This window comes from Aspergillus karnatakaensis, assembly GCF_047715665.1.
Source record: "Aspergillus karnatakaensis strain CBS 102800 unplaced genomic scaffold BJY04scaffold_18, whole genome shotgun sequence".
Lineage (NCBI taxonomy): Eukaryota > Fungi > Ascomycota > Eurotiomycetes > Eurotiales > Aspergillaceae > Aspergillus > Aspergillus karnatakaensis.
Window position 1 is genome coordinate 421,271 of NW_027395730.1, and position 22,326 is coordinate 443,596.

A 22,326-nucleotide genomic window follows, 5' to 3' on the forward strand; every position below is an offset into this window, starting at 1 on the left:
CGCTTGGATGACTACATCTTTGGCAGATACCCATTGGGCGGTCTCTCTCTGCGATTGACTTGACTTGCATGGAGAGAGACAGCAGATAGAACGAATCGGAAGTGATTGGGTCATAGTTAGCTATCTATGCAGGACTGTGTCTGTACAAGGGCATGTGGATGTCATGGGCTTAGGTAGAAGCTCAGGTAGACTTGACCAGTATTCGTTAGTAGATAGCTAGAACCTCATAATAAACAAATTTGAATTTACTGGCATCACTACCTCTTGGTCAGTAAGCACGGAATCCAGACGAGAAGGTTGCACTGTCCCTCGGGAGAAGATTCCCATGCTAGGTACTTCGGCTATCTAGCGCAGGACCTCAAAACCAGGGAATGACAAAGTCCATGAGACTATTCGCGATCCGATCAAGATCTCTCGGTCTGATCACATCTTGAACGGTTCGCAGTCGGCATCTTGGCTGCATAAGCGTTTCCGAACCTTAGGCTGTTGCTCTGGCGCTCTTGGCGTATAAGACTACTGGAATGCCGTTCGATGTGATCGGGTTGTCTAGCTTGCATATCGATCATTGCTTACATTGCGTAATGGGGGACGATTTGGAAGAGGCATCGATAACCGTACCTTGCTGCACTTGCCCTGTTGTGATGCTTTCTATCCCACACTCTGCTGTCCAGCGTTTGATAATAGGCATGGCTTTCGTATCCTTTGCTATTGGCGTCCTCTTATCTCTGCTGGCAGCTGGCCCACTCTGGTACTAATCCACAGCGCATGCTATTCTTTGTCTATTTTGGTTTATCCAAGTGCGACCTTGGATACTGCAGGTTCACTTCCATGCAGCCCTGAGTCATTCTGTTAACAGAAGATTTATCTTTCCTCTCCCTCCTGCTCTTCCTCTTCTCCTCTTTCCTTTCCACCACCTCTCTCGCTATCGTTCCTTCCTTTCTCTTCAACCATATCTAACTGCTATCCATACCTCTTTCCACGTCCGCCATGCTCATCTCCAGGCTGGTAGCAGCCGTGGTGGTTGTATCGGTCACTGCGGCCAAGGACTTCCCCCCTGCCTGCGATGCCACCTGTCAGGCTGCCTACGAGCAGGGAATCGCAATTGACAGCAGCATCTGGGTCAACCAAGATCTTGATGACGACGCCTTCTACGAGCTGCCACACAACTTTGCTCAGCACAGGACCGGTGATCTGATCAAGTGGGAGGACATCGACGCCAACACGGTCTCCACCAACTGGTCCATCCCCTCCGGCCTTTCCCTCTGTCGCTTTTTCTATGTCAGCGAGGGCATCGACAACGAGCCTCTACCTGCCACTGCCTACGTTCTGACCCCTTACTCCAACCCCCTCGGTGCGGACAAGCCTTTCCGGGCCGTGGTCTGGGCTCACGGTACCGCCGGATTTGTCCCTCATTGCGCACCCTCCAACGATAAAGGTCTCCAGTATCACTGGCTCACTCCCTTTTCACTCGCTCAGGATGGTTATATCGTTATTGCTCCCGACTATTCTGGACTTGGCAGCACCATTGCCCAAGGATTCATGTACAACGCCGGTATCCCTCACGCTGCTGACGCTAGTCTCGCTGTCAGGGCCGCTCGCCTCCAACTAAAAGACACCATCACCGCCGAATGGGCCATTGTCGGCCATAGTGAGGGCGGGCTTACTGCCTAGAAAACTGCGCAGCGTGAGGCAACGGGAAATGCTGTGGGTGGGCTTGTCGGCGCCGTCTCTATTGCCTCTGCTTTGGATATCCTAAAGCTCGTTCCTTGGGTGGTGGAGAGGGCCAACGGCGGTCCGCTGCAGGAGATCTTCATTCCCTTCGTCCTTCACTCCATCGGCCAGCTCTTCCCCATTGATCTGAGCGAGTACATGACGCAAGAGCTTCGCGACCTCACTCAGCTCTCACTGAATGGATGCCTTAATACTGCTATTTCTCTCCTCGGCGGTCTCACCCTGAAAGATATGTATTACAACAACGCCAACTTCGTTGATGCCCCAGAGGTGAAGGAGTGGGAGGAACAGTACGCCGGTCTTCCTGCTGGCAAGTTCGCCGCCCCGATGCTAGTCCTCCATGGCGAAGGCGACTTTATAATTCCGCACAACAACACTGACCGCGTCTTCGACATTCTCTGCGCCGAGAACCCCAATTCCATTGCCGAGTACAAGCTCATGCCTGGTCTTGACCATGATGGCGTTACCATGGCTTCAAAGTCAACTTACTTTCGCTGGATTGCTGACCGTTTTGAAAAGAAGCCTCTTCATCCCGGTTGCGTGAAGACTCGTGCTGAGAACGCGACCGATCGTTTCTCGACCACCGAGCAGGTTTGGATCTCCGCTGGACAGGTCTTGGTGCAGTGACTGAGGTGGCTACTTGAAGGTTGGTGAATAGCGTGTTGTCGCATAGATCATTGTACGGTAGACAGGCCTCCTTTGTATGCAACGGTGCTACGATTGTAGAGCGAGTATTCAGCTTGGCTAGCTAGATGTGTTCAATCCATTACGTTCAATCCATTACGTTTCTCAGATTACTGCAGTGGCAGTCCAAATTAAAATGCTTAATGAGGTTCCAGTCTCAAAGTTTGTTTTCCTCATTTGTAGCTCTTCTCGATGACACAACCTGTATTTGGCTTGTCTTTGGCTCAGCGCCTGTTGTCCTTGCTTATATAGTTACTGTAGTACTGCTGCTCTGAGTGTATAGCTATCCCTGTGAGGCAGCAGAATTTGACGTGGCCCAACAAAGCAATCGGACAGCATTGTTCTGACATTGATGATGAGTTTCAAACAGAAAGAAACCGGAATGAGTCTCGAATCAGACTTCTTTGTACTTGTATCGAATAGTGATAATCCTGTTTGTGCGAGGTGCCTTGAGACAAAGGAAGAGGTTTATTAAATCACAATCTAGCAGGCCCTACCATGGCGTGTTGATATATATTCTTTCATCTGCCTTCGAGGCCCAAAAGACTAGGTGATCAATCCCTACAAACCACATCCATTATGGCTGACTCTACCACCACTACTGGCTTCCTGAGCCTACATGACATTATCACCCGGCGACGGGATCTGCTTGTGGATCCAATTGCGTGGACTGCTTATCATCTTGAGCAGGTTGGATGTCAATTCAAGTTCGTGGAAGATAATAACACAGAGCCTTCATCAGCGGCGGACGAAGTTAAAGCAACCGAGACAGAAGCACCCTCAAACAGCAATGAACAAGACACTACAGACCAAACCCAGATGATGCCTCCACCCACGACTGAAGAGAACTCCGATCCAGGCAACCCATCAGCTAAATACGCAGAACAGCTGATCTCAAGCCGCAGCATCCGAGCGAAGCGAGTCGCCATGTACAGTCTGCTTACCGGCGAGGATATCTTCGACGAAGAATTGTAAGTCAGGCAACAACCGCCCCTCTCCCTTTTCCCCGTCCTGTCTAGCTAACTAACACCTTCGACCTAACAGCGAGAAAACCCCCTGCCTCCGCTTCAATGGCCACAAAGTCTCCTGGCCGCGCATGTCTCTCTTCTACCGCCTCGGCTTACCCTCGAAACCCCTCCTAGCCAATGCCCCTTACTACATCGGCTACATCAACTACAGCGACCTCAAATCCACCCGGCGCCGCGCAACAGACTTCACACGGCAGATCTCCTCAACCGGCGTCGCTGACGAGGTCAACGTCCGGATCATGAAGAAGACTCTGGCGCGACTGACGCCGGAGGATTGGAGGCGGGATCCGTACTTCCTGTGCCATCTGCTGACGCTCGCGCAGGGGAGTCGCAGTGTGTGGCGGCGTTCGGAGGAGGCAGAAAAGATGGGGATTCCGGAGCTATAGAGCTATACGGCGCGGGTTGTGGTGGGTTCTCGGCGGGGGAAGGAGGGGGTTTATGTTTATGATGCGGTGGTTGGGAGCGAGTTGTTGGGTGCTCTGCATGAGCCGGGTGAGGCGAGGGAGTATACGCCTTGGCCGTAGGGGAGGGTTCAGATGGTGAAGTTTCGGCTGTTCGAGACATTCAGGAAGAGGTTGGTGGAGGTGCTTGTTCAGCCTGGCTTTGCGGGTGCGCAGGCTGGTTGTAAACGCGTGAGGGAGGATGATGAAGAGGATGTCGAAGAGGGTTCGGCGAAGAGAGTCTGACTCGGACACAATATGATATCAAATAGAGCATTTCCAGGCCTGTAATTACATTATTCTCGCAACCTGAGGCTTTTGACGCCCTCCCAAGGGGTTGTAGATGATCACCTGATGTCAAGTGCCCTATCCCCGGAAGCAACCAATCAGCGTTGTCTCAGTGAATAAAGTCACTCTGCTTGCAAGCAGTGAATGTACACCCAATCAAACAGAAAAAAAAAACAAAAAAAAACAATAGGAACTGCTGCCTGATCCTGGGAAATGAGTGAATGTAGTCATGTCAAGGTTACATATACCACGTCGCCAGCGCCGTCGCCATTCTTCCTCTTCTCATCACCAACACTTGTCTGGCATATTCAAAATGACCAACACAAGAACCACAACCTGGAACTACCCACTGGGATTCATCCCAGTTGTTGGTATCTACTATGAGCACCGCTACATGCTCACCCATCCTTTTCGATGGACCAATGATTATCTGAAAATGATCGGATGCAATTTTCACCTTGTCGATCAGAAGACCACGAGCGAATCAGTGGCTACCGGCCTCTCCAGCACCATCCCCGGATACCACGGCATGGCAAGAGATACCAGGATCCTTGCAAGATGTATCGGCATCACCGTGAAACGCGAGATGATGCACAAGCTTCTTATGACCAGCGGACCGTTCTTCGCAGACGTCGAGTGAGTGCCCATCCCATCCCATCCCACACAAGACAAGATTAACATGAATCTTTTACCAGCCCACCCGCAACGCTGTTCTTCAACTGCGAGGAAGCACACACGCCAAACTTCAGCCTCTATCGCCGCCGCGGACTGCCCCAAGACCTCATCCATCAACGAATCCCCGCCTACATCGGCTACACGGACTACTCCTCCATCATCGCAGGACGCTTCCAAAACTTCCCCGTCGAGATAGACCCAGCCACCGGAAGACCCAACCTCCCCGTCCGCCGCTGGGCCGCCAAGTGCATCAAAATGGTAACGCCCGAGAACTACGTCGAGGACCCTTACATCCTGGCCATTCTCATCGCTCTCGCCCAGCATCAGGAAGCGGCCGTGATCAACTACGGAATCGTCCCCAAACCCTTCAGCTTTGTTTCCAGGCTCGTGATCACCAACTGGATCGACACCGATTACATCTACGTCTACGATGCAAACTTCCCCCACACGTTGGTCAAGGTGCTGCACAGGCCCGATGCGGCGGGTGTGTACATTCCCTGGCCTGTGATCCAGGTTCAGAAGATCCCCTATGAGCCCTATGGGACTTTCATGGCAAGGCTATACGCTGCGCTGATTGCGCCTGCGCTGAACATGGTTCCGTCTGAAGACTCTGATGTTGATGGTCAAGAGGAATTCGAAACACCATGGTTTGAGGATGAGGGCGAGACCACGGAGGAGGACACCGAGGACGAGAACGAGATCGATGTTCAGCATGGATCGAAACGATGCTGGACTGAGTTCGATGGCGAGACCACGGAGGAAGACACAGAGAACGACGAGGGGGTCGGAGAAGAAAGGGCCGCCAAAAGGTTGTGTCAGCGTGACTAGACAGCCTTGGGGGATTTGGATATCGGCTTTTGGTGCATTTTCTTGACCTGCTTGTCACTCTTAGACTCTTGAAGTGAACTTGGACTTGGAACTAGAATACTCGGGTGAGTGCAGAAGTCCCTGATCTGACTGACTTTGACTTTGTCGGCTTGCTAATGCATGATTTGAACAGAATTTTGAATATCTGTTTTGTGCTTATTAGCCACTCGAGGAGATTGAATGGCCATGCGGCAAGCGGCGTTTCTCTCATCGGCTCAGATCTGGATTCCCTGGCACCTAGAGGAATGACCACCCTCTATGCGAAATGAGATACGCAGTGTTATTGGGGCTTTTGGTATCGGACGCAGGTTTTCTTGAATGGTCAACGGAAATATGGCAAACTCGACTTTTTCTCATCTTTACTCGGTTTATCTATTCGCGTTACATTGTTGCCGTTCTCAGTTTTAATTGCAGACTAGAATAATGTTACAGATTCTATGAATGTCTTTCCCTTCCTAGTGGTGAGATCCACTCGCCTACCAGTAATGCTAGTAATGTGCATAGAGGTTGTCAGCCCAAACGTAGATATACCAGGTTCAGTCCATCATGCACCCAGGCCGCTTCCTTTCTCCCCGGAACTGGAAACTTCTTGTGTTTCCTGGAGGTTGCGTTCAACCAATAACTAATCATACCTTACTCTCCACGTACAAAAATTGCTTCTATTCTTCTGGAAAGCCGACAGTCGCGCCAAATCAGCATGCGGCACGTCGTCTACTCGATATCCTTCCTATGCGGACTTGAAACCTAGTGAGCAAAGACAATGCGAGCAGCCTTGGAACATCCACCGTTAATTGATATACAATCCCCAGTTACTCGTCAGGCTCATTGCACTGATTGCAATAATCGAAGCCGTAACGCCCAGGCGGTAGAATACCGAGTCCGCCACGTTCTGAAGCCGCCTCTATCACTTCTCGCGGGACCTTGACACGTACGTAGAGACGCCCGTCTTTGCCCCGTTCCTTAAGCCACACGCGGGTGCGCGAGACGAAGGACAACACATCATCATAAAGCAGGCTCGTCATGTGCATCCACCCACCGTGACGAGCCCACTTGTCCAACCCCTTCGAGAGAGCCCGCAGCTTATCGATCGATGACTTTTCCGCATCCATTCCCACGGTAGGATTGCCGGTCACGGCAGCGTACACGGAACCCGCAGGGAACTCATGGAGCAAGCCGTTAGCATAGAGGTCACGCAAGTCTTTATCTTGAATAGTCTGCGGCTTGGAATTGGCCTTGGGGCTACGCCTATGCATCGTCATAACGGCACGTTCAGCACGCTTGATGGACTCGCGCACCTCGGCAGCGTTATCAGCCCGGTTACACAAGAGCATGGATATATGTCGTGGTTGATGAGCCCGACCACGGGCTTTCCATATGATGGCATCGATTTCCTCCGTGTACCGATCGTCGACGTAAGCCTGCGAGCTAAGGATGAGCCCGTCGCTGCCTGATATAAGAGACTGTATCTCTGCAAGGATATCCTCGCGCGCTTGGGCTTTGACGTGTTGTTCGGTGAGCTCCTCCATGGCATCTAGAGCAAGCCGACGTTCCGCGCAGTTCATATAGTAGTTCCAATCGCGCTGATTTGAATCAGTACTCCGAGTCGCGCCGTGTGCGTCTGATTAGGGTACATTCTCATCACATGTAGTTCTCCCGTCTCGCGTGCGTTTATGGAAGTCCTCGGATTTGGCTTCCGCCATCACGAGCTTCTTTGTTGCTACCTGCGGTGGTATCTCTGGATCCGAAAGCTTGTGCCCACGGGCGCCTGTGATTTGCATTTCCAGTGCCTCCTCATAGGTCATCTCCTTGTCTGAGAACCGTAAACATAGCGGCTTCAAAAGAGAGCGTACGGCGCGCTGAAACTGGCGATAGGCGTCGAATGTGCGGGTCTCACGATGCGGGAAGTTGTTTTCAGGACTGACCGTGGCAAACTCAAGTATCTCTAACGATAGAGAACTGGCACGTGAATCACAGTCAAAGTCCTATTAGATCTTCAGCATTGACAAAGTAGGCAGAAGACATGACCTGGTGGTTTGTGCCTGGGAAGAACCAGGTGCGCTTGACCTGGGCCGTGAGCTCGCTGAAGGCGGCGCGCGCCACTCCGCGTCAGATAGGTATAACAAGTTGCGCTCGAGTATGGAAGCATGCTATTTCCTCCCAATAAGGCGACGTGAGTATCCAGAACAGCGTCAAGTACATGCGCTCATAAGACATGCCCGAGGCGCAACGAGCCCAAAGCAAATCGCGTGCATATTGTCTGCACTTGGTACCGTGGCCCTCATGATCCCATACTTGCTGCGTCAAGTGCATGAGAGTTGCAATGTCGAAATAGTGATGTTGCTTATGGCGGAGCTGACGATTCCATAGCGGCTTGGTCATTGAGCGGACAGGCTGCAGAGTGAAGTTTCTTTCTGTTTCCCAAGGCTTATCCAAGCGGTTCAAGTCTCGCCATCGCGAGATATGGACACTGGCCGAGGGTTCAAGCGGTGTACCAAGGTCACCTACACGCACGGCTCGAGCCACGTCTCCTTTGTCGACAAGCCGCCAGAAAACTTTCCATGTCTTAGGGTCAACCGTGCCAGTGGGACAAGAGTTGGCTACAAGGCTATCGAAACCATCCCAGATATATGAGCCAACAATGCCCATCACATCCTCATTAGCCTCGAGAGGGGTAGAGATGAACTGAGCGTAAGCGTCAGAATGCTCTGTCCCGATATCGAAAGGCTGACTTAGCCATTGGATTAGCCTGCGGTTGTATACGGTTACTCCTTGGTGGAACATATCATGACGGCCTGGCCCGACAAGGATCTGAATTCGCCCAACTCCCGGATTACCGCATTTCCAAGCCAGTGGAGAGGTCGCCGTATGACGCTCTCAACATGTCCAGCAGGTAGTTCTTGTTCTGGCGCCACTGCCCAACACCCCCCTTGGGAAACACTTCGCTAGCGGTTTGAACATACGTCGACGAAATAGTAAACAATGGTCGCTGCTACATTGCCTCCGGGTCCTCAAGCCGGGGCACTGCGCTCAGCGCCCCCTTTTTCTTCATCTGATTCAACAAGCGAACAATTGTAGTCGCGGACACATCGGTACCAAGCGTCCATGACGCGTCAACGTAGCCGACAATAAAGGCAAGGGTGGGTAGATCCTGCACCATTGTCCCTCGCCACACAAACTTTTGCGAGATGTCGATCGGTGCCCCGTCAACCGAGAGCTTGATCCCTCCGCCAAACCTCAGCTTCAGTCCGGTTGCCGTCACGATAATGTCCGGTCGCAAGATCTCCCCGGATTCGAGGCGGATTTTGCTCTCTGTGATCTCCCGAATGACGCCGGTTGTGACACTCGCCTTGCCCGATCGGATTGCCGCATAAAAGTCGCCATCAGGGGTGGCGCAGAGGCGTTGCTCCCACGGCCTATATCGTGGCGTGAAATGCGGGTTGGTCGTTACCTTCGGAGGTAGCTGCTCGGTGATGATTTTGGCGAAACTCCGTCGCGCAGCGTTGGGAAAGGTGCGGCAGATAGTGACCAGGAAGTAGCTCGCAACGGCAAAGCGCAGTCTGTTGAGGCGGGCAGCAATGCTCGCCGGGAAGAAGACGCTTAGGATGCGCGACACTCTGTCCTGCATAGGCCGTGGTAGGATGTAGGTTGGGCTCCGCTGCAGCATGGTGACGTGCTTCACTCGATCGGCCACCGCAGGAAGAAGGGTGACCGCCGTGGCACCGCTGCCAATGACCACCATCTCCTTGTCTGCATATGCTAGTTCGGCTGGCCAAAACTGCGGATGGATGACAGCTCCGCCAAAGGATTCGAGCCCCAGGATGCGCGCTTCCAGAGGGTGTTCGTAGTTGTAGTATCCAGTGCCCATCACCACGAATCGGCAGCGCACCACCTTTTCGGTGCGCTCTCCATCCTTATCGCATGTAACATGCAGTGTCCAGGAAGAGTGCTTGCTGCTCCAGTCTGCGGACTCGACTCGATGGTTGTAGATGATGTGCTTGTCAATGCCGTGCTTTTCGGCGGATTTGTGGAAATAGTCGAGGATCTCGTCGCCGGATGCGAGGGGGGCCTCACGCACCCAAGGACTCCACGTAAAGCCGAAAGTGTGGATATCCGAGTCAGACCGGATTCCTGAATATCGAAAGAGGTCTCAGGTGCCGCCGAGATTGCTGCGACCCTCTAGGATAACGTACGACAGCCCCTGCGGCCCTTTGGTTTGAAGATGGTAGGCCGTATTTATACCAGACAGCCCTGCGCCAGAGAACCCCAGCCAGACAGTCCACATTCCTCTTTTCCTTGTGCTTCACTGCAGCTCAACGCAATGCGTGTCATTCTTGAAACCATCTTCCATCTGCTCTCCGCTACAAAAGATCTCCTGCTCCAGCCGATACTTCCTGGGTCCATACTCCTTGCGCTCTCCCATGGCCCTTCACAACTGCGCAATGCCATCCTTGAGACGCTAGCAAAGCACTCCACCATAACGCCGCATCAGTTCAAGAGCACTCTATCAGTCTTCCTGCTACTTGGTGCTGTGCGCGTCGGCAATGGCTTCCTTAGCAGACTGGCTGCCAACAACTGGCAACTCAGATCACCAGTGCCCTGGAACTGGTCAAGTGAGATTGCAGTAGTTACAGGAGGCTGCGGAGGCATTGGCCGCGTGATCGTCGAAGGCCTTGCTCGACGGGGCATCACCGTGGTCGTCCTCGACATCCAGGACCTCCCTCAAGAGCTGTCACAGAACAAGCTGGTCAAGTACTACCAGTGTGACCTTACATCCGCACAAGCGATCTCTGAGGTAGCTAGCGCCATCAGGAACCAAATAGGCCACCCCAGTATCCTTGTCAACAACGCCGGCCTCGGCAGTGTGCATGGCATTCTCGAAACCTCCGACGAACACCTGCACAAGATCTTCCGCATCAACCTCTTCTGCCACTGGTCGGCGACCCGTGAATTCCTCCCAACTATGATCCAGCGCAACAAAGGCCACATTGTCACGGTGGCCAGTATGGGCTCGTTCGTCACGGTCGGCACATCGGTGGACTATTCCGCCACAAAGGCCGGAGCGCTGGCCTTCCACGAGGGTCTGGGCAACGAGCTGCGATACATCTACAAGTCACCAGGTGTTTTGACAACCGTCGTACATCCCAACTACGTCCAGACGCCCATGACAAGCATGAACGAGTACCGGTTTGTCCGCCAGGGGACAATGTTGCGAGCAGAGGATGTAGGCAACCGAGTTGTGAAGCAGATTCTGTCTAGACAGGGCGGCCAGCTCGTTCTTCCTGATTATCTGACTCTCGTTACGCCTGCGCTCAGAGGGTGGCCCACGTGGCTGCAGGATGGCCTTCGCGATGCCATTAGCAAGCCGGTGATTGCTGGCCTTGCATAAGGGTGGTTCTTGTGCTTTTTCTTCTACCGGTGCTGCCGGGACTCCTGGACTGTCTTGCTGTACGGGTAGAATTGGACAAGTGTTGTCTGCTTATTGCTCATGCTTTGATGACGGAATCCAACGATGTGCCGCTTATATTGTAGATGCATACTACAAGCACAACACAGGTGTTCAGGCGGAGCACATAATGTATCCTGCTTGAAAGCTAGGATGTACAAGACCATAGTATTGTATCGTAACGCTTGCAGGTTCTAGTTGGAGAATTCAAAGGAGGTGGCGTTTCGGAACGACGGTGACGTTCCGTTCTGGAGACGGCGGCCTGACCTTTCCTCGGAAGTCGTGGAGCTGAAATCCTTCTTCAAGAACGAAGATATTCATGTCAAGAACAGCTGAACCTGCGCCTGGATGTGTTATTATCGACAGTCATGTGACCCGCAGTCGACGTTGTGGCCTGCCGGCTACGGACGTCCTCAACACATGTCGAGTCTTCTGTCCCCAGCGATCAAAGGTCAGATTCGGACCTTGTCTAACTTTCTGACACTTTGAGCTCCAGGCTAGCGATGGTTATTAGGATGAGGGAAATAGATGGAGTCTTAAGGAATGCGTCGACACTAACTTCCCCGATTGTCGCTACGAATTGCGAGAAATACGGCCAATGGAAGCCGCGACGCACGGCTGTGCTTTTCCCCAATAAAAAGGCGATGACAATCCTGCAGAGCAGTGGCAGCCTGACGCCTTTTGGCTTCCGCCCCATAAACATTGTGGCTTCCCAGTACTGTGCACGAGGTCATGGAGCGAAGGGCAAGAATGGGCATCATCACTGGACACATTCGGTATATCCTACGATATGACAGCCAAGCGTTAATCCATGTATAAAGCTGTTATGCTAGTCGTTAGTACGATATATCAATAAAATCAAAATTCTATAGATGAACGGATGCTTCTGGACCGAGAGAAGATCTTCCAAGGAACTTGTCCCTGCCAGCCCCCACCCCAACAGATTGGCTTGTAATCATGTATAAGGCTGCTGGTGGGCCACCCCATTGTATGGTACGGCTGGCCTGGTTTCCGGCTCCGAATGGGAGGAGTTAGTTACCTGCTCCGCAAGCTTCAGTTGCTGTCCTCCAAGCGGACCGTCATCTTCTCTTACTTGGACCAGTCGCTAGAACTGTTGATTAATCAGACAAGATGAAGGCGGGCTCGGAACCTGACAGCAGCACAAGGCAGAACAGGCGCAAGAGGGTATCAAAACCGCGCAGGTCAGCATCAATTGCAAGATCTCCATTGCACAAACTCACTAAAAGAATACCATGCAGCGCAAAGCTACGAGCCTCCAGAGCCTGTGACGTAAGTAGCCCCATCCCAACATATACTTCCCGCCTCAACTCCATCTGTACAGGCCTGTCACTCACGCAAAGTGAGTCCTTCCTACCTCGGTTTCGGCAGGTAAATGGGTTGTCAGCCTGACAAGTCAAGGTACGGTGTGATATTACCTCTCGCGGAACGCCATGCACGAACTGCATCGCCTATTCGGTGGAGTGCGAACCACATGTGCCGAAAGTCAGGGTTTGGTCCAAACGAAGACGGGCGGACCTGCGTCTTCCTACCATTAGGCCAATACCGACAGGGAGCACAGTGAGTGCAGATCACTCGTCCTCTGTGAGAGCCTGCCCGAGAGATCAAGTTGACAGTGATGTGGTGGAATCAACCAAAGGCTCGCCGTCTCCAGATCCATCCGCATCGCCCTCCCCTTCTCCCAAGCGACGCAGCCCGGCTCGGGACTTGTGGTCGTCGCTCTTGCCGCAGGAAATCCTCGATAGTATGCCACAATTTGAGTATCTTGGAGAATCTACTGGACTCTTCTTGCACCATGACTATAACCATGATATGGACATTCATCATCCACTGTCATTCGGATATAGCTTCATTACCCATGGTCTAGGCTCCCATCAAGTTGCAGATCTGGCTCAAAAAGGCGCTTTCCCCATACCAAAGAAGCAGTTGCGAGATGAACTAATCCGTGATTTCTTCCAATGGGTTGCTCCGATCCTACCCTGGTATGTAGAAGGTTGTTTCTGTCCCAGTACGAGGCATGGCAGGACGGTCACCGGCCCTCGCTCCTCCTACTACAAGCAATGTTTCTCGCCGCGTCCAAGGTATCGAAGTCTTCGTTGCTGCTGCGTGCCACAGGATCCAGTTTGGCGGCTTCGTCAATCTTTTACCAGAGAGCCAAAGCTCTCTATGACGCTGACTATGAACCAGATTGAGTGATTGTTCTACAGTCTTTGCTATTGTTGGGGTGGCATTGTGAAGATCCGAGAGGTCAGTCTGCCGCTGGATAGACTCGGATCGTGGTCCTCTTATTGACCGCGTTACAGGCGTCAGGACAACCTTCTATTATAGCCGGATTCGTCAAGCTGTCGAAAATCATGGGCCAAATCTTTTCCGCCTACTACTCTGCATCCTCTAATCCCGGGTCGCAGACGCATCTGGAGTACGATCGACGGCTCACCACTTGGCTCCAGCAGCGGCCCCAGCAAATGGTCTGGCAAAAGACTGCCCCTGAATTTTGGGCTTCTGTACTTCATCTCCATTATTGGTGAGATTGGTTCTCTCATCTCACTGTTATCGGACCTTTCTAAGACCCCTAGCACTGCGATATGCCTTTTACACAAGGCCCACATGTCGACACAACAAGAAGCGAGTCTATCGGAAGTACATATTTCGCGGTGTGCGACATACGACGCGGCGGATTGCATTACCGAGATCATCGAGGATCTACTGTCTGGCAACCAGCTGCGATGCTGTCCACCGTTTATGTAGGCCTCCTCGCCTCTTCCTGACTATGAGCACACCCGGATGCCACAACTAACCTGCTCTGATCACAGCGTACATTCCCTTTACTCGGCCCTTCTAGTCCATATGCACCGTATTTTCAAAAACAACGGCCATGCACTTTTCCCAATGATGCACGGAGCAGAAGTATGCCTCAGTGCATGTCGCGAACTTGGTAAATCCTGGACCGCCGCGAACCTCACCCATGGTATTTATAGCCATCTACTCAATTCGGAGATGGGAAGGGGCGAGGTTCGAACGCATTCGGATGCCCACATTCAACTACCCAACTCATTTTCATTCGCTGATCTGGATCCGAGTCTGGTTGCCCTCGGTGCATTTGACCTCTAGCCGCACCCAGGCCAGAACGCGAGATCTTTAATTAGGGCCATTTCTATACAGTAGCTATTACATTCTTTAATACCGCGATATCTCGCAGTCTCTCTGGATTTCTGCCTGTGTTGAAATGTGAAGATGCAATTTCACGTGTATTCATCACCTCCGGTCGTATCAATGTGCTGTAGCTGTAGTCTACCTCCCGAGTCGCCAGCAGGGATGAGATTACTACTTGAGGCTAGAGAGCTGTAAAATTTGGAGGATCCCGGCTCTTGCTCGAATCACCGAGCTACAGCGAATACATCCGATAAACTTCTTCCTCCCAACTTATTCAATCCGTCCTTCTATCAACATGCCGAGGAGGCCCCGACAGGCCCTTCCATCACGATAAGCTGTTCTCTCATTGTCAGCAATCTAGATCCGTCAGAGCCTCCTTCTTGATCCATCTTATTGAAAATAGTGATTTCCCAACCCCGCAGATTCCCCCGCATCCTCGTCCCTGCAAGTAATTACCAGCCTCGAAGTATAAAGGAAGTCGCTACGCATTATACTTCCCACACCTTCCAGGCAACAAGTCTCTCTCAAGACCCGTCTTGTATCTTCTTAAAAGTTTGTTCTGATTACGGCTGCTACTGTGTTGAACTGCTCCCGGTGTACAAGATGCAGTCAATTGCCATGGACTCGGATCACCCGCAGGTGGATGAGAAACACCCGAGCTCGAACCCTTCATCCGACCCTCTAAAGCCTGAGGCAAGTCACTTAGAGGGATTTGGGGCGTGCACTGACCACGATGAGGAAGCGCTACGGAACAGCAAGGTATAGAATAGTTAATAACAGACCCTCAACAAATGGTGGCATTCGCTCCGTACTAAACAGGTTGGGATAGATGACGGTGCGCAGGATGATGAGCTTTATGGCCATGGCCGTTCTCTGGACTGGCAGCCAGATCCCCGTCTATCTATTCGGTGGAATCCCGCCCATTATATACCGCGATATCGGGGTGCGGATAGATGGGTCTGGATGGTGAGACATCTTTCTTCTCAGCATGCTTTACACAAACGACTGCTTCATCTTTGGCTTGATCTAATCTCCCCTTCCCGCGGTCCAGGTTCTAGCCAATCTACTCGCCGAAGCTGCAATCTGCCCTTTCGTTGGGTCTCTCTCTGATTTATTCGGACGGCGCTACGTCGCTCTCATTGGGGCTGTCTTTTCTGTTATTGGGATGATTGTTTGCGCCACCGCACAGACTATGAACATCGTGATTGGTATGAGACCACATCCGAAGGGGATGTTGTATACTAATCCGACACAGCTGGGATGGCTCTCGCGGGTGCTGGAGCCGGGGTGAGTAAACTAACCGCATTAGCTGCAACTTCAGAGATGGCCCCCACGCGTCTACGCGGGAAATATGTCGCTTTCTTGATATTTACAATCACTTCATTTGCCCCCTCGGTACTTTGGGCCCAGCTTATCGCTGATGCAGGGACATGGCGCCACGTTGGCACTTTTTGTGCAGTGTGAAATGGGCTAGGTCTTCTTATCACGGCTCTATTTTACTTTCCTCCACCTCGAATGAATTCACAGAATCTTAGTCGGAGAGAAATCATCCACAGGGTGGACTTCGTTGGGGGGTTCCTTAGTATATCCGGCTTGATCCTGTTTCTGGCGGGCATGCAGTGGGGAGGGTATCAGGTACAATTCTCCCCAACCACTACCACCGAGCACCATCGAATATTATATCATTTCATAAATACTAACAGGCTACTGTAGTACTCATGGTACTCTGCACATGTGCTTGTTCCACTACTCCTTGGAGCCGCGCTCTTACTTGGCTTCGTCCTCTGGGAGATCTATGGAGCCAAGTCCCCCCTCTTCCCCAGCCAGCTGAAACAAGAACCCAAGACCCTTGCGCTCACACTGGTTATAACATTTATATCCGGTGCCAACTTCTTCTCCGTTATCATGTTCTGGCCCACGCAGGCATTTAACGTCTATGGCCATGATCCTATCGCGGTTGGGGTTCGGAGCCTGTATTGTTCTATGGCTACTTAGTGTGCTTCGTGGGCATAATAAGGAGCTTTTGATTGCAAGCAGTATATTGATGACTGCAGGTATGGAAACGCCAGCCACAACATAGGCCTCGAGTGACTAAGGATTCTTTCTTTTAGGTTGCGGCGCGCTGGCTGTGGCTGACATGGATAACATCAATACCCTATGGGGTATACTTGTCCTTGCTGGACTGGGGATCGGCGGCATTGTCGTTCCTGCATCTATCATGATAACTATTATCTGTCCGCATGTATGACCTGCTATTGACTCTTTTAGACTCAAGCATTCTGACCAAAGGTTCGTACATAGGATCTCATTGCCACCGTCTCAGCCCTGACCCTATCGATCCGCCTTGTCGGCGGCATGATAGGGTACGCAATCTACTACAATATTTTCGTCAACAAGTTCACATCCAACGCTGCGCACTATATTGGTGGTGTAATGACAATCCAGTTGAACATCACCGATCCCACACTCCTCGAACACGCAATTGAATTGACAAGTGCATCCCTTTTAGAGGGCTTACATGCTATCCCTGGGATTACTGGAAACCAGGCTGCATATGACACCGTTGTGAGGGCTGGCCAGATTGCATTTGCAGAGAGCTACAAGTGGGTATATTACGTGAGTATAGGTTTTGGAGGGGTATCGATCATCGCTGCGGCGTTTCTGGGTAGCATTACGCAGTATATGGATGATCATGTTGCGGTTGTAGTTCGTTAGCTGCCGCTTCGCAGGATACGTGCTAGACGCTTAGACTGTGGACTAGCGGTCCGAGGCAGATTTACCTTTGTTCTTCTAAGCGAGATGCATCTGTGCGAGGATATATGGACTAGTCGGCGCCGTGTAGTCTACCAAACTATAGAGTACCACCTGTCTTCCACCGAGTACAGTTGTAGCTATCTAGCATGCCTCTTAACAAACCGGGGGAGTGGGTAATAGAGGTTGGTGTACGAAAGCAATCACCCATAGTTATCCACGCATTTTCAACACTGTATAGTTCTTAAAGACACGATTACGACCACTCAGGTCACATCCGCATTCAAGAAAGCAGTCGCCGTCAAAGTTCATCGGCCAAGTTCTTCAGATACATTCTCCCAGCACTGAAACGAGCTAGATGGAGCCTCACTTTGAAAGAACGGCATCTCGAAATGCGTGACTAGCTCAATGCTATGCGCAGATAATGCATATCTCCCGCGTAGAAAAAAAGGGACGGACCGACAGCTGGCTATTTCATCCTACTAAAAATAGACAGGGACCAATATCGGATTGACTGAACCAATTCATTCTTTGAATAGAGCTGCCTGCCAGGCTCCATTGTATTTTGAGATGGAAAGGGGCTTTGAACAGATTAATCTGAAACAGAGACAACTCCCTCTCATCGCCGGCACTTCAGCAGTCTTTCAAGCCGGTCAGAGACAGATGGCTACAATACATTTCCGATGATTTGAGGAGACAAGGTCCACTCCTTCAAGGAGACCCGCTCAGAGCTTATAGGATTACGCAGCCTATCAATGATCTCCACTGTCCACTAGCTCGTGCTAGCCACCTTCCGGATGTCTCGCCATCACCCCTATTCTATTCTACGAGCTGCATTCCAGCACGGGCACCGGACGGTTCGAGTCACTCGACAGGCGCAGAGAATCGAGACAGAGTAAGTTGTAAGTTGTGGAGACGGGCAGGAAACAAAGAGCGGCTCCAACCAGACTTAGTTAGTTAGTTACAAAGCGGGGAGCTCTCCTGAAAAAAAACCCCAATCTTTTCCGACAACCTCAACCTCAACCCTTTCTCGATCCTCGGTGCGCTTCGGGAATCTGCAGAAGTATTCAGTCCTTCAATATGGATCCAGAAAACTTCATCGATCCGAACCTCACAGAGCCGGACCTCCTGGTGCTCCAGAGTCTGTTGGCGGATGCCGATTCCGGAAGATCCGGGAGGGTAGCACCACCACCAGCCCTACGTCTGCGACAAACATGTACCTCTGCCCTAACTGCTGCAAGTCCCTATACTGACTCCTCATAGCTGCTTCAAAAGAGCTTCGTCTTTCTCAAGATGATGAAACAATCCAAAAACTCAAAGACCTGAATGACCCAGAAAGCTCAACCTTCGACCCGACCGTCTTTGTCACCTGGGACACAACCCATCTCACTGCCAACCCATTCCTATACAAATGGCTCATCCAGCCATACACCGACTTTGCCCGCCAAATCGTCCGCGTTGAAACCGACGTGGTCATGCTCACCCATCTCATCCTCTACTTCACCACCTCCGTCCCCAGCGCCATCATCCTCTACGCCAACTTCCACTGGCTGCACGGCCTCCTGCACTGGATCATGCAGTCCTACTACGTAGGCACCTACACGCTCATGATGCACCAGCACATCCACATGGGCGGGATCCTCAAGAAATCCAAAACCCCAACCCCAATCACCATCTTCGACAGCGTATTCCCCTACCTCACGAACCCGCTGATGGGCCACACCTGGAACTCCTACTACTACCACCACGTAAAGCACCACCACGTCGAGGGCAACGGGCCGCACGATCTCTCCTCCACAATCCGCTACCAGCGCGACTCCCTCCCGGACTTCCTCGCCTACGTCGCCCGCTTCTTCTTCCTCATCTGGGCCGAACTCCCCCTCTACTTCTACCGAAAGGGCAAGCCCACCCTCGCAGCCAAGGCCGCCTTCTGGGAAATCTCAAACTACCTCGTGCTAGTAGCCTTGTGGCAGTTCGTCAACTGGAAAGCCACCCTCTTCGTCTTCGTCCTCCCGCTCATCCAGCTCCGGATCGGCCTCATGGTAGGCAACTGGGGCCAGCACGCATTCGTGGACGAGGTCGATCCCGACTCCGACTTCCGGTCTAGCATCACCTTGATCGATGTTGCTGTAAGCTCTCCCTCCCCTCTGTTTCTCACGGTACATTGAACACTAATGGCGGGAAAACCAGAGCAACCGCTTCTGCTACAACGACGGCTACCACACAAGCCACCACCTCAACCCGCTCCGCCACTGGCGCGACCACCCCGTGTCGCTCCTGCAGCAGAAACAAAAGTACGCGGCCGAGGGTGCCCTGGTGTTTCGCAATATCGACTACATTATGATTACCATCCGCTTGCTGCGCAAGGACTACGACTACTTGGCCAGGTGCTTGGTGCCGATGGGTGACCAGGTGGGTATGAGCTTGGAGGAGAGGGCGGAGATGCTAAGGACGAAGACGAGGGCTTTTCGGGAGGAGGATGTCAAGGAGAAGTTCTGATCGCTACGGGTGGTCGAGCGTACGGGGGAGGGGTAGGGAGATGCTTGTGGGGCTGGAGGCGGTGCGGGATGTCTGGATAAACTTGGTGTTTTGGGGGAATATAGTAGTCTAGAAGAGGTATATAGATGGAGGCAGGATAATTCTATTGTCTAGTTGCTATTTAGATACTATACTGGATCCCGGAACAAGCACAAATCTCATGCGAGGATACATATCTGAGATGGATCTCCAGAAAAGAAACTCGAAGCGAACAGCGCTTGGGTGTGGTATGGTGTGATTTGATCTGAGTAAACCAGATCGGATTTATTATACAAGAAATAAGAAACAGTCTGAGATGGGTATTCGCTGAGTTGAATACGGTACGAAAACGACGACAATTAACACGACGGCAACCAATTATTGCCACTTAGCCAACTGTAAATTAAGCTAGAAGCATGAGAGCAAGAGCACCGACGATAGCCGACGCGCTGATGGAGAGGCGGTTCGCCATGCCAGTGAAGACAGGGGACGATGGCTCGACCGGTGTTCCCGTGGGCTCGGGGTTGGGTGTGTAGAGGTTGTCGTCGGGTGAAGCAGAGGTAGGCACGGTCGGAAGCGTCACGAAAGCTGACGAAGAGGCGACGATTTCCCACTGTGCGACCGAAGAACTCTCATCTGGGGCTGTGTAGATCACACTGCCCGGTGGGATGGATGAGATATCGGCGATGGGGGTCTCAGTGGTCGCCGGTGGAACCTCGGCGTCGACGCTGGTCTCGGTCGTAGGGACGGGCTCAGGCGTGGGAGTAGCGGTTGTCTCCGTTGGTTCGGCCACGGGGGCGGGGATTGTCCCAATTGATGCCCCTGCCGAAGGGGCAGGGTTACTCTCAATTGACGGCTCTGCAGAGGGCGCAGGGATTGTTTCGATGGACGCTTCTGCTGAAGGAGCGGGGTCTTCGGGGACAACCGCCGCTGTTTGGAGGCTCTCAATCGGGCAGATGGTTGTCTTGACCGTGACGTAGCTGGTGACCTTGGACACAGGCACTGAATCAATCGACTCGACAGCTGAAGGAGCGGGGGCTGTGGTCTTGGTCTTCGTGGTCGTAGGCTCAGGAACGGGCTCGGCGGCAGACTCAGTAGCCTCAGCAGCAACTTCGGTAGCAGCCTCAGTGGTCGAGCGGGTAGAGGTCTCGGTCTTCGTCACAACGGACGTGCTTGTGACTGGGAGAACAGTCTCTTCGGCGGCAGGCTTGGACTCGGTCGCAGAGGTGGTAGGCTCCGGATCAGCCTCGATCGACTCAATCGAATCAATGGTTCCCATGGTTGTGACTTCCCCCTCGTCGGCGGTACCGAGCTGGAAGATCTTGATGGAGTTGAGCTCCCAGTAAGCGTTCTTGAAATCAGCAGGGTTCTGCGCGACGTAGTTGACGCAGCTTTGCATTGGGTTGCCGGGGTCGCTGATCGGGCAGCCGCTGTCACCGTAGACAGCGCCGGCCCAGTCGCCGCAGAAGGTGGTGTCGAGAATAAGCTTCTGGTGGGTGAAGCGCTCTTCGAAGTTGCAAGAGCCCTGCAGGTGGGCCATGGGGGTACCGAATGTGGAAACATCAGGCTTGCCCGCGGTCAGAGTGGCCGGGATTGCATTCCGAGGGAAAAACCAGATCTTGAGGTACTCCTTCTGCCATTCCATAGCATAGACACCTCCGCCTTGCTTGTTAAATGGTGTTCCGGAAGAGCCTTGCTGACCCTCAACAACACAGCCGATGGTTCCTGAAGCCTCACCACACTCGCTCGAGGTCAACTCGCCCGACATGTCGTGATCTCCGCCAACGTCGCAGGAGCCGCTTGTGTGCAGCACAATCTTGTTAGCTTCGTGCATGTTGACACCCTCGATGATATCGATTTCGCCGTCATACGGCCAGTTTGGGCCGACCGTCCAGAAAGCAGGCCACGTGCCGCAGATACTGCCCGGCATGTGCTGGATATCGACGACATAGAGACCTTGGTCGAAGTACTCGTTGCTCTCAATGCGAACGGACTCACGGCCGGGTCCGTCGGCGGTAAGAACTGAATCGTAATCGACACCCAGGTAGAGACTACCAGTCTCTGTGATCTTGACCAATCCAGCATCTTCTCCGTAACTCTGGTTGACGTAGGTGACGAATCCGTTGGTGGGGTCAGCACGGTCAAAGAAGTCGAAGTGGCTCAGGATGTTTTGACCTTCCCAGGAGTTCTGAAGCTGGTAGGTTTGTGCGGCGTGGGCGATGCTGGGGAAGACCACAGAGGCCGCCAGGGCACCCATTGTCCGCGAGAAAGAGGGAGACATTGCGAGTTTTTGTAAGTTTGAATAGAAGTAGTTCGGAAATAAGGAGGGAGAATCACCGCTCTAGGCAGATGAAGCGATCGATCAAGATCGAAGCGAAAGCGAGTGGAAAGACCGTCAAGGCCGTATGAAACAAATGCTGAAGGAGAGAAAAATGCAGAATCAATCTGCAACGACGAACACCCGACAAAGAATGTAAAGGGCGGGGATGGAAGAAAGGAAAGACGACAAACTGCGAAGAAGAGAAGTATGTGAGAGCGGCGGAGAACCTGGGCAACAGCCATATATACGAACACAAAGAGCTCACCCGCATGTTTGGGATCTGGAACGCCTGGCTCTTGTTGAATAGGGTAGTCGAACCCCATCCTGGTGTGGCTTCGTCCAGTGAAAGCTGTCGCTGGACATTGAGTGGTGGTATCCTGCGAGGTGTCTCAAGCGGTTAAATTTTGTGTG

General features: G+C 52.4%; 10 protein-coding genes across 10 annotated transcripts; 7 read left to right on the forward strand and 3 right to left on the reverse strand.

The window, feature by feature from the left end:
* Positions 1-987: 987 nt before the first annotated feature.
* BJY04DRAFT_227024 (Alpha/Beta hydrolase protein) lies at positions 988-2,483 on the forward strand (the record flags this gene model as incomplete). The annotated part of the gene is made up of 2 exons (XM_073718545.1): positions 988-1,638; positions 1,672-2,483. The coding sequence occupies 2 exons, from the start codon at positions 988-990 to the stop codon at positions 2,356-2,358; spliced, it is 1,338 nt and encodes a 445-aa protein (XP_073572506.1). The 3' UTR covers positions 2,359-2,483.
* A 511-nt stretch (positions 2,484-2,994) lies between these two features.
* On the forward strand, positions 2,995-3,829 carry BJY04DRAFT_217187 (uncharacterized protein; the record flags this gene model as incomplete). The annotated part of the gene is made up of 2 exons (XM_073715971.1): positions 2,995-3,386; positions 3,460-3,829. The coding sequence occupies 2 exons, from the start codon at positions 2,995-2,997 to the stop codon at positions 3,827-3,829; spliced, it is 762 nt and encodes a 253-aa protein (XP_073572507.1).
* A 655-nt stretch (positions 3,830-4,484) lies between these two features.
* BJY04DRAFT_217188 (uncharacterized protein) lies at positions 4,485-5,674 on the forward strand (the record flags this gene model as incomplete). Its single annotated transcript, XM_073715972.1, has 2 exons — positions 4,485-4,807; positions 4,867-5,674. The coding sequence occupies 2 exons, from the start codon at positions 4,485-4,487 to the stop codon at positions 5,672-5,674; spliced, it is 1,131 nt and encodes a 376-aa protein (XP_073572508.1).
* A 2,869-nt stretch (positions 5,675-8,543) lies between these two features.
* Positions 8,544-9,995, reverse strand: BJY04DRAFT_227026 (flavin-containing monooxygenase; the record flags this gene model as incomplete). The annotated part of the gene is made up of 3 exons (XM_073718546.1): positions 8,544-8,702; positions 8,736-9,841; positions 9,887-9,995. 3 exons carry the CDS (start codon positions 9,993-9,995, stop codon positions 8,544-8,546), a joined length of 1,374 nt encoding a protein of 457 aa, XP_073572509.1.
* Positions 9,995-11,359, forward strand: BJY04DRAFT_186716 (SDR family oxidoreductase). Its single transcript, XM_073710935.1, has one exon. It carries the CDS (start codon positions 10,032-10,034, stop codon positions 11,097-11,099), a length of 1,068 nt encoding a protein of 355 aa, XP_073572510.1. The 5' UTR covers positions 9,995-10,031; the 3' UTR covers positions 11,100-11,359.
* Positions 11,360-11,471: 112 nt separating this feature from the next.
* BJY04DRAFT_186717 (uncharacterized protein) lies at positions 11,472-11,911 on the reverse strand. The gene has a single exon (XM_073710936.1). It carries the CDS (start codon positions 11,857-11,859, stop codon positions 11,626-11,628), a length of 234 nt encoding a protein of 77 aa, XP_073572511.1. The 5' UTR covers positions 11,860-11,911; the 3' UTR covers positions 11,472-11,625.
* A 1,141-nt stretch (positions 11,912-13,052) lies between these two features.
* On the forward strand, positions 13,053-13,661 carry BJY04DRAFT_186718 (uncharacterized protein). Its single transcript, XM_073710937.1, has one exon. It carries the CDS (start codon positions 13,133-13,135, stop codon positions 13,364-13,366), a length of 234 nt encoding a protein of 77 aa, XP_073572512.1. The 5' UTR covers positions 13,053-13,132; the 3' UTR covers positions 13,367-13,661.
* A 1,269-nt stretch (positions 13,662-14,930) lies between these two features.
* BJY04DRAFT_206909 (major facilitator superfamily domain-containing protein) lies at positions 14,931-17,042 on the forward strand (the record flags this gene model as incomplete). The annotated part of the gene is made up of 9 exons (XM_073713779.1): positions 14,931-15,086; positions 15,157-15,270; positions 15,379-15,535; positions 15,583-15,785; positions 15,855-15,962; positions 16,041-16,289; positions 16,345-16,381; positions 16,439-16,569; positions 16,629-17,042. The coding sequence occupies 9 exons, from the start codon at positions 14,931-14,933 to the stop codon at positions 17,040-17,042; spliced, it is 1,569 nt and encodes a 522-aa protein (XP_073572513.1).
* An 863-nt stretch (positions 17,043-17,905) lies between these two features.
* Positions 17,906-19,689, forward strand: BJY04DRAFT_38684 (fatty acid desaturase). Its single transcript, XM_073720264.1, has 3 exons — positions 17,906-18,294; positions 18,342-19,207; positions 19,269-19,689. Exons 1-3 carry the CDS (start codon positions 18,159-18,161, stop codon positions 19,575-19,577), a joined length of 1,311 nt encoding a protein of 436 aa, XP_073572514.1. The 5' UTR covers positions 17,906-18,158; the 3' UTR covers positions 19,578-19,689.
* Positions 19,690-19,926: 237 nt separating this feature from the next.
* On the reverse strand, positions 19,927-22,178 carry eng2 (putative GPI anchored endo-1,3(4)-beta-glucanase). The gene has a single exon (XM_073720265.1). It carries the CDS (start codon positions 21,874-21,876, stop codon positions 19,999-20,001), a length of 1,878 nt encoding a protein of 625 aa, XP_073572515.1. The 5' UTR covers positions 21,877-22,178; the 3' UTR covers positions 19,927-19,998.
* Positions 22,179-22,326: the final 148 nt, after the last annotated feature.

Bases quoted from the DNA above. Each gene is read 5' to 3' on its own strand.
- eng2 (XM_073720265.1), bottom strand. From the start codon at position 21,876: ATGTCTCCCTCTTTCTCGCGGACAATGGGTGCCCTGGCGGCCTCTGTG.
- BJY04DRAFT_186718 (XM_073710937.1), top strand. From the start codon at position 13,133: ATGGGTTGCTCCGATCCTACCCTGGTATGTAGAAGGTTGTTTCTGTCC.
- BJY04DRAFT_186716 (XM_073710935.1), top strand. From the start codon at position 10,032: ATGCGTGTCATTCTTGAAACCATCTTCCATCTGCTCTCCGCTACAAAA.
- BJY04DRAFT_186717 (XM_073710936.1), bottom strand. From the start codon at position 11,859: ATGTTTATGGGGCGGAAGCCAAAAGGCGTCAGGCTGCCACTGCTCTGC.
- BJY04DRAFT_38684 (XM_073720264.1), top strand. From the start codon at position 18,159: ATGGATCCAGAAAACTTCATCGATCCGAACCTCACAGAGCCGGACCTC. The intron at 18,295-18,341 runs GTACCTCTGCCC...GACTCCTCATAG, and splicing joins CCTACGTCTGCGACAAACAT to CTGCTTCAAAAGAGCTTCGT. The intron at 19,208-19,268 runs GTAAGCTCTCCC...CGGGAAAACCAG, and splicing joins TCACCTTGATCGATGTTGCT to AGCAACCGCTTCTGCTACAA.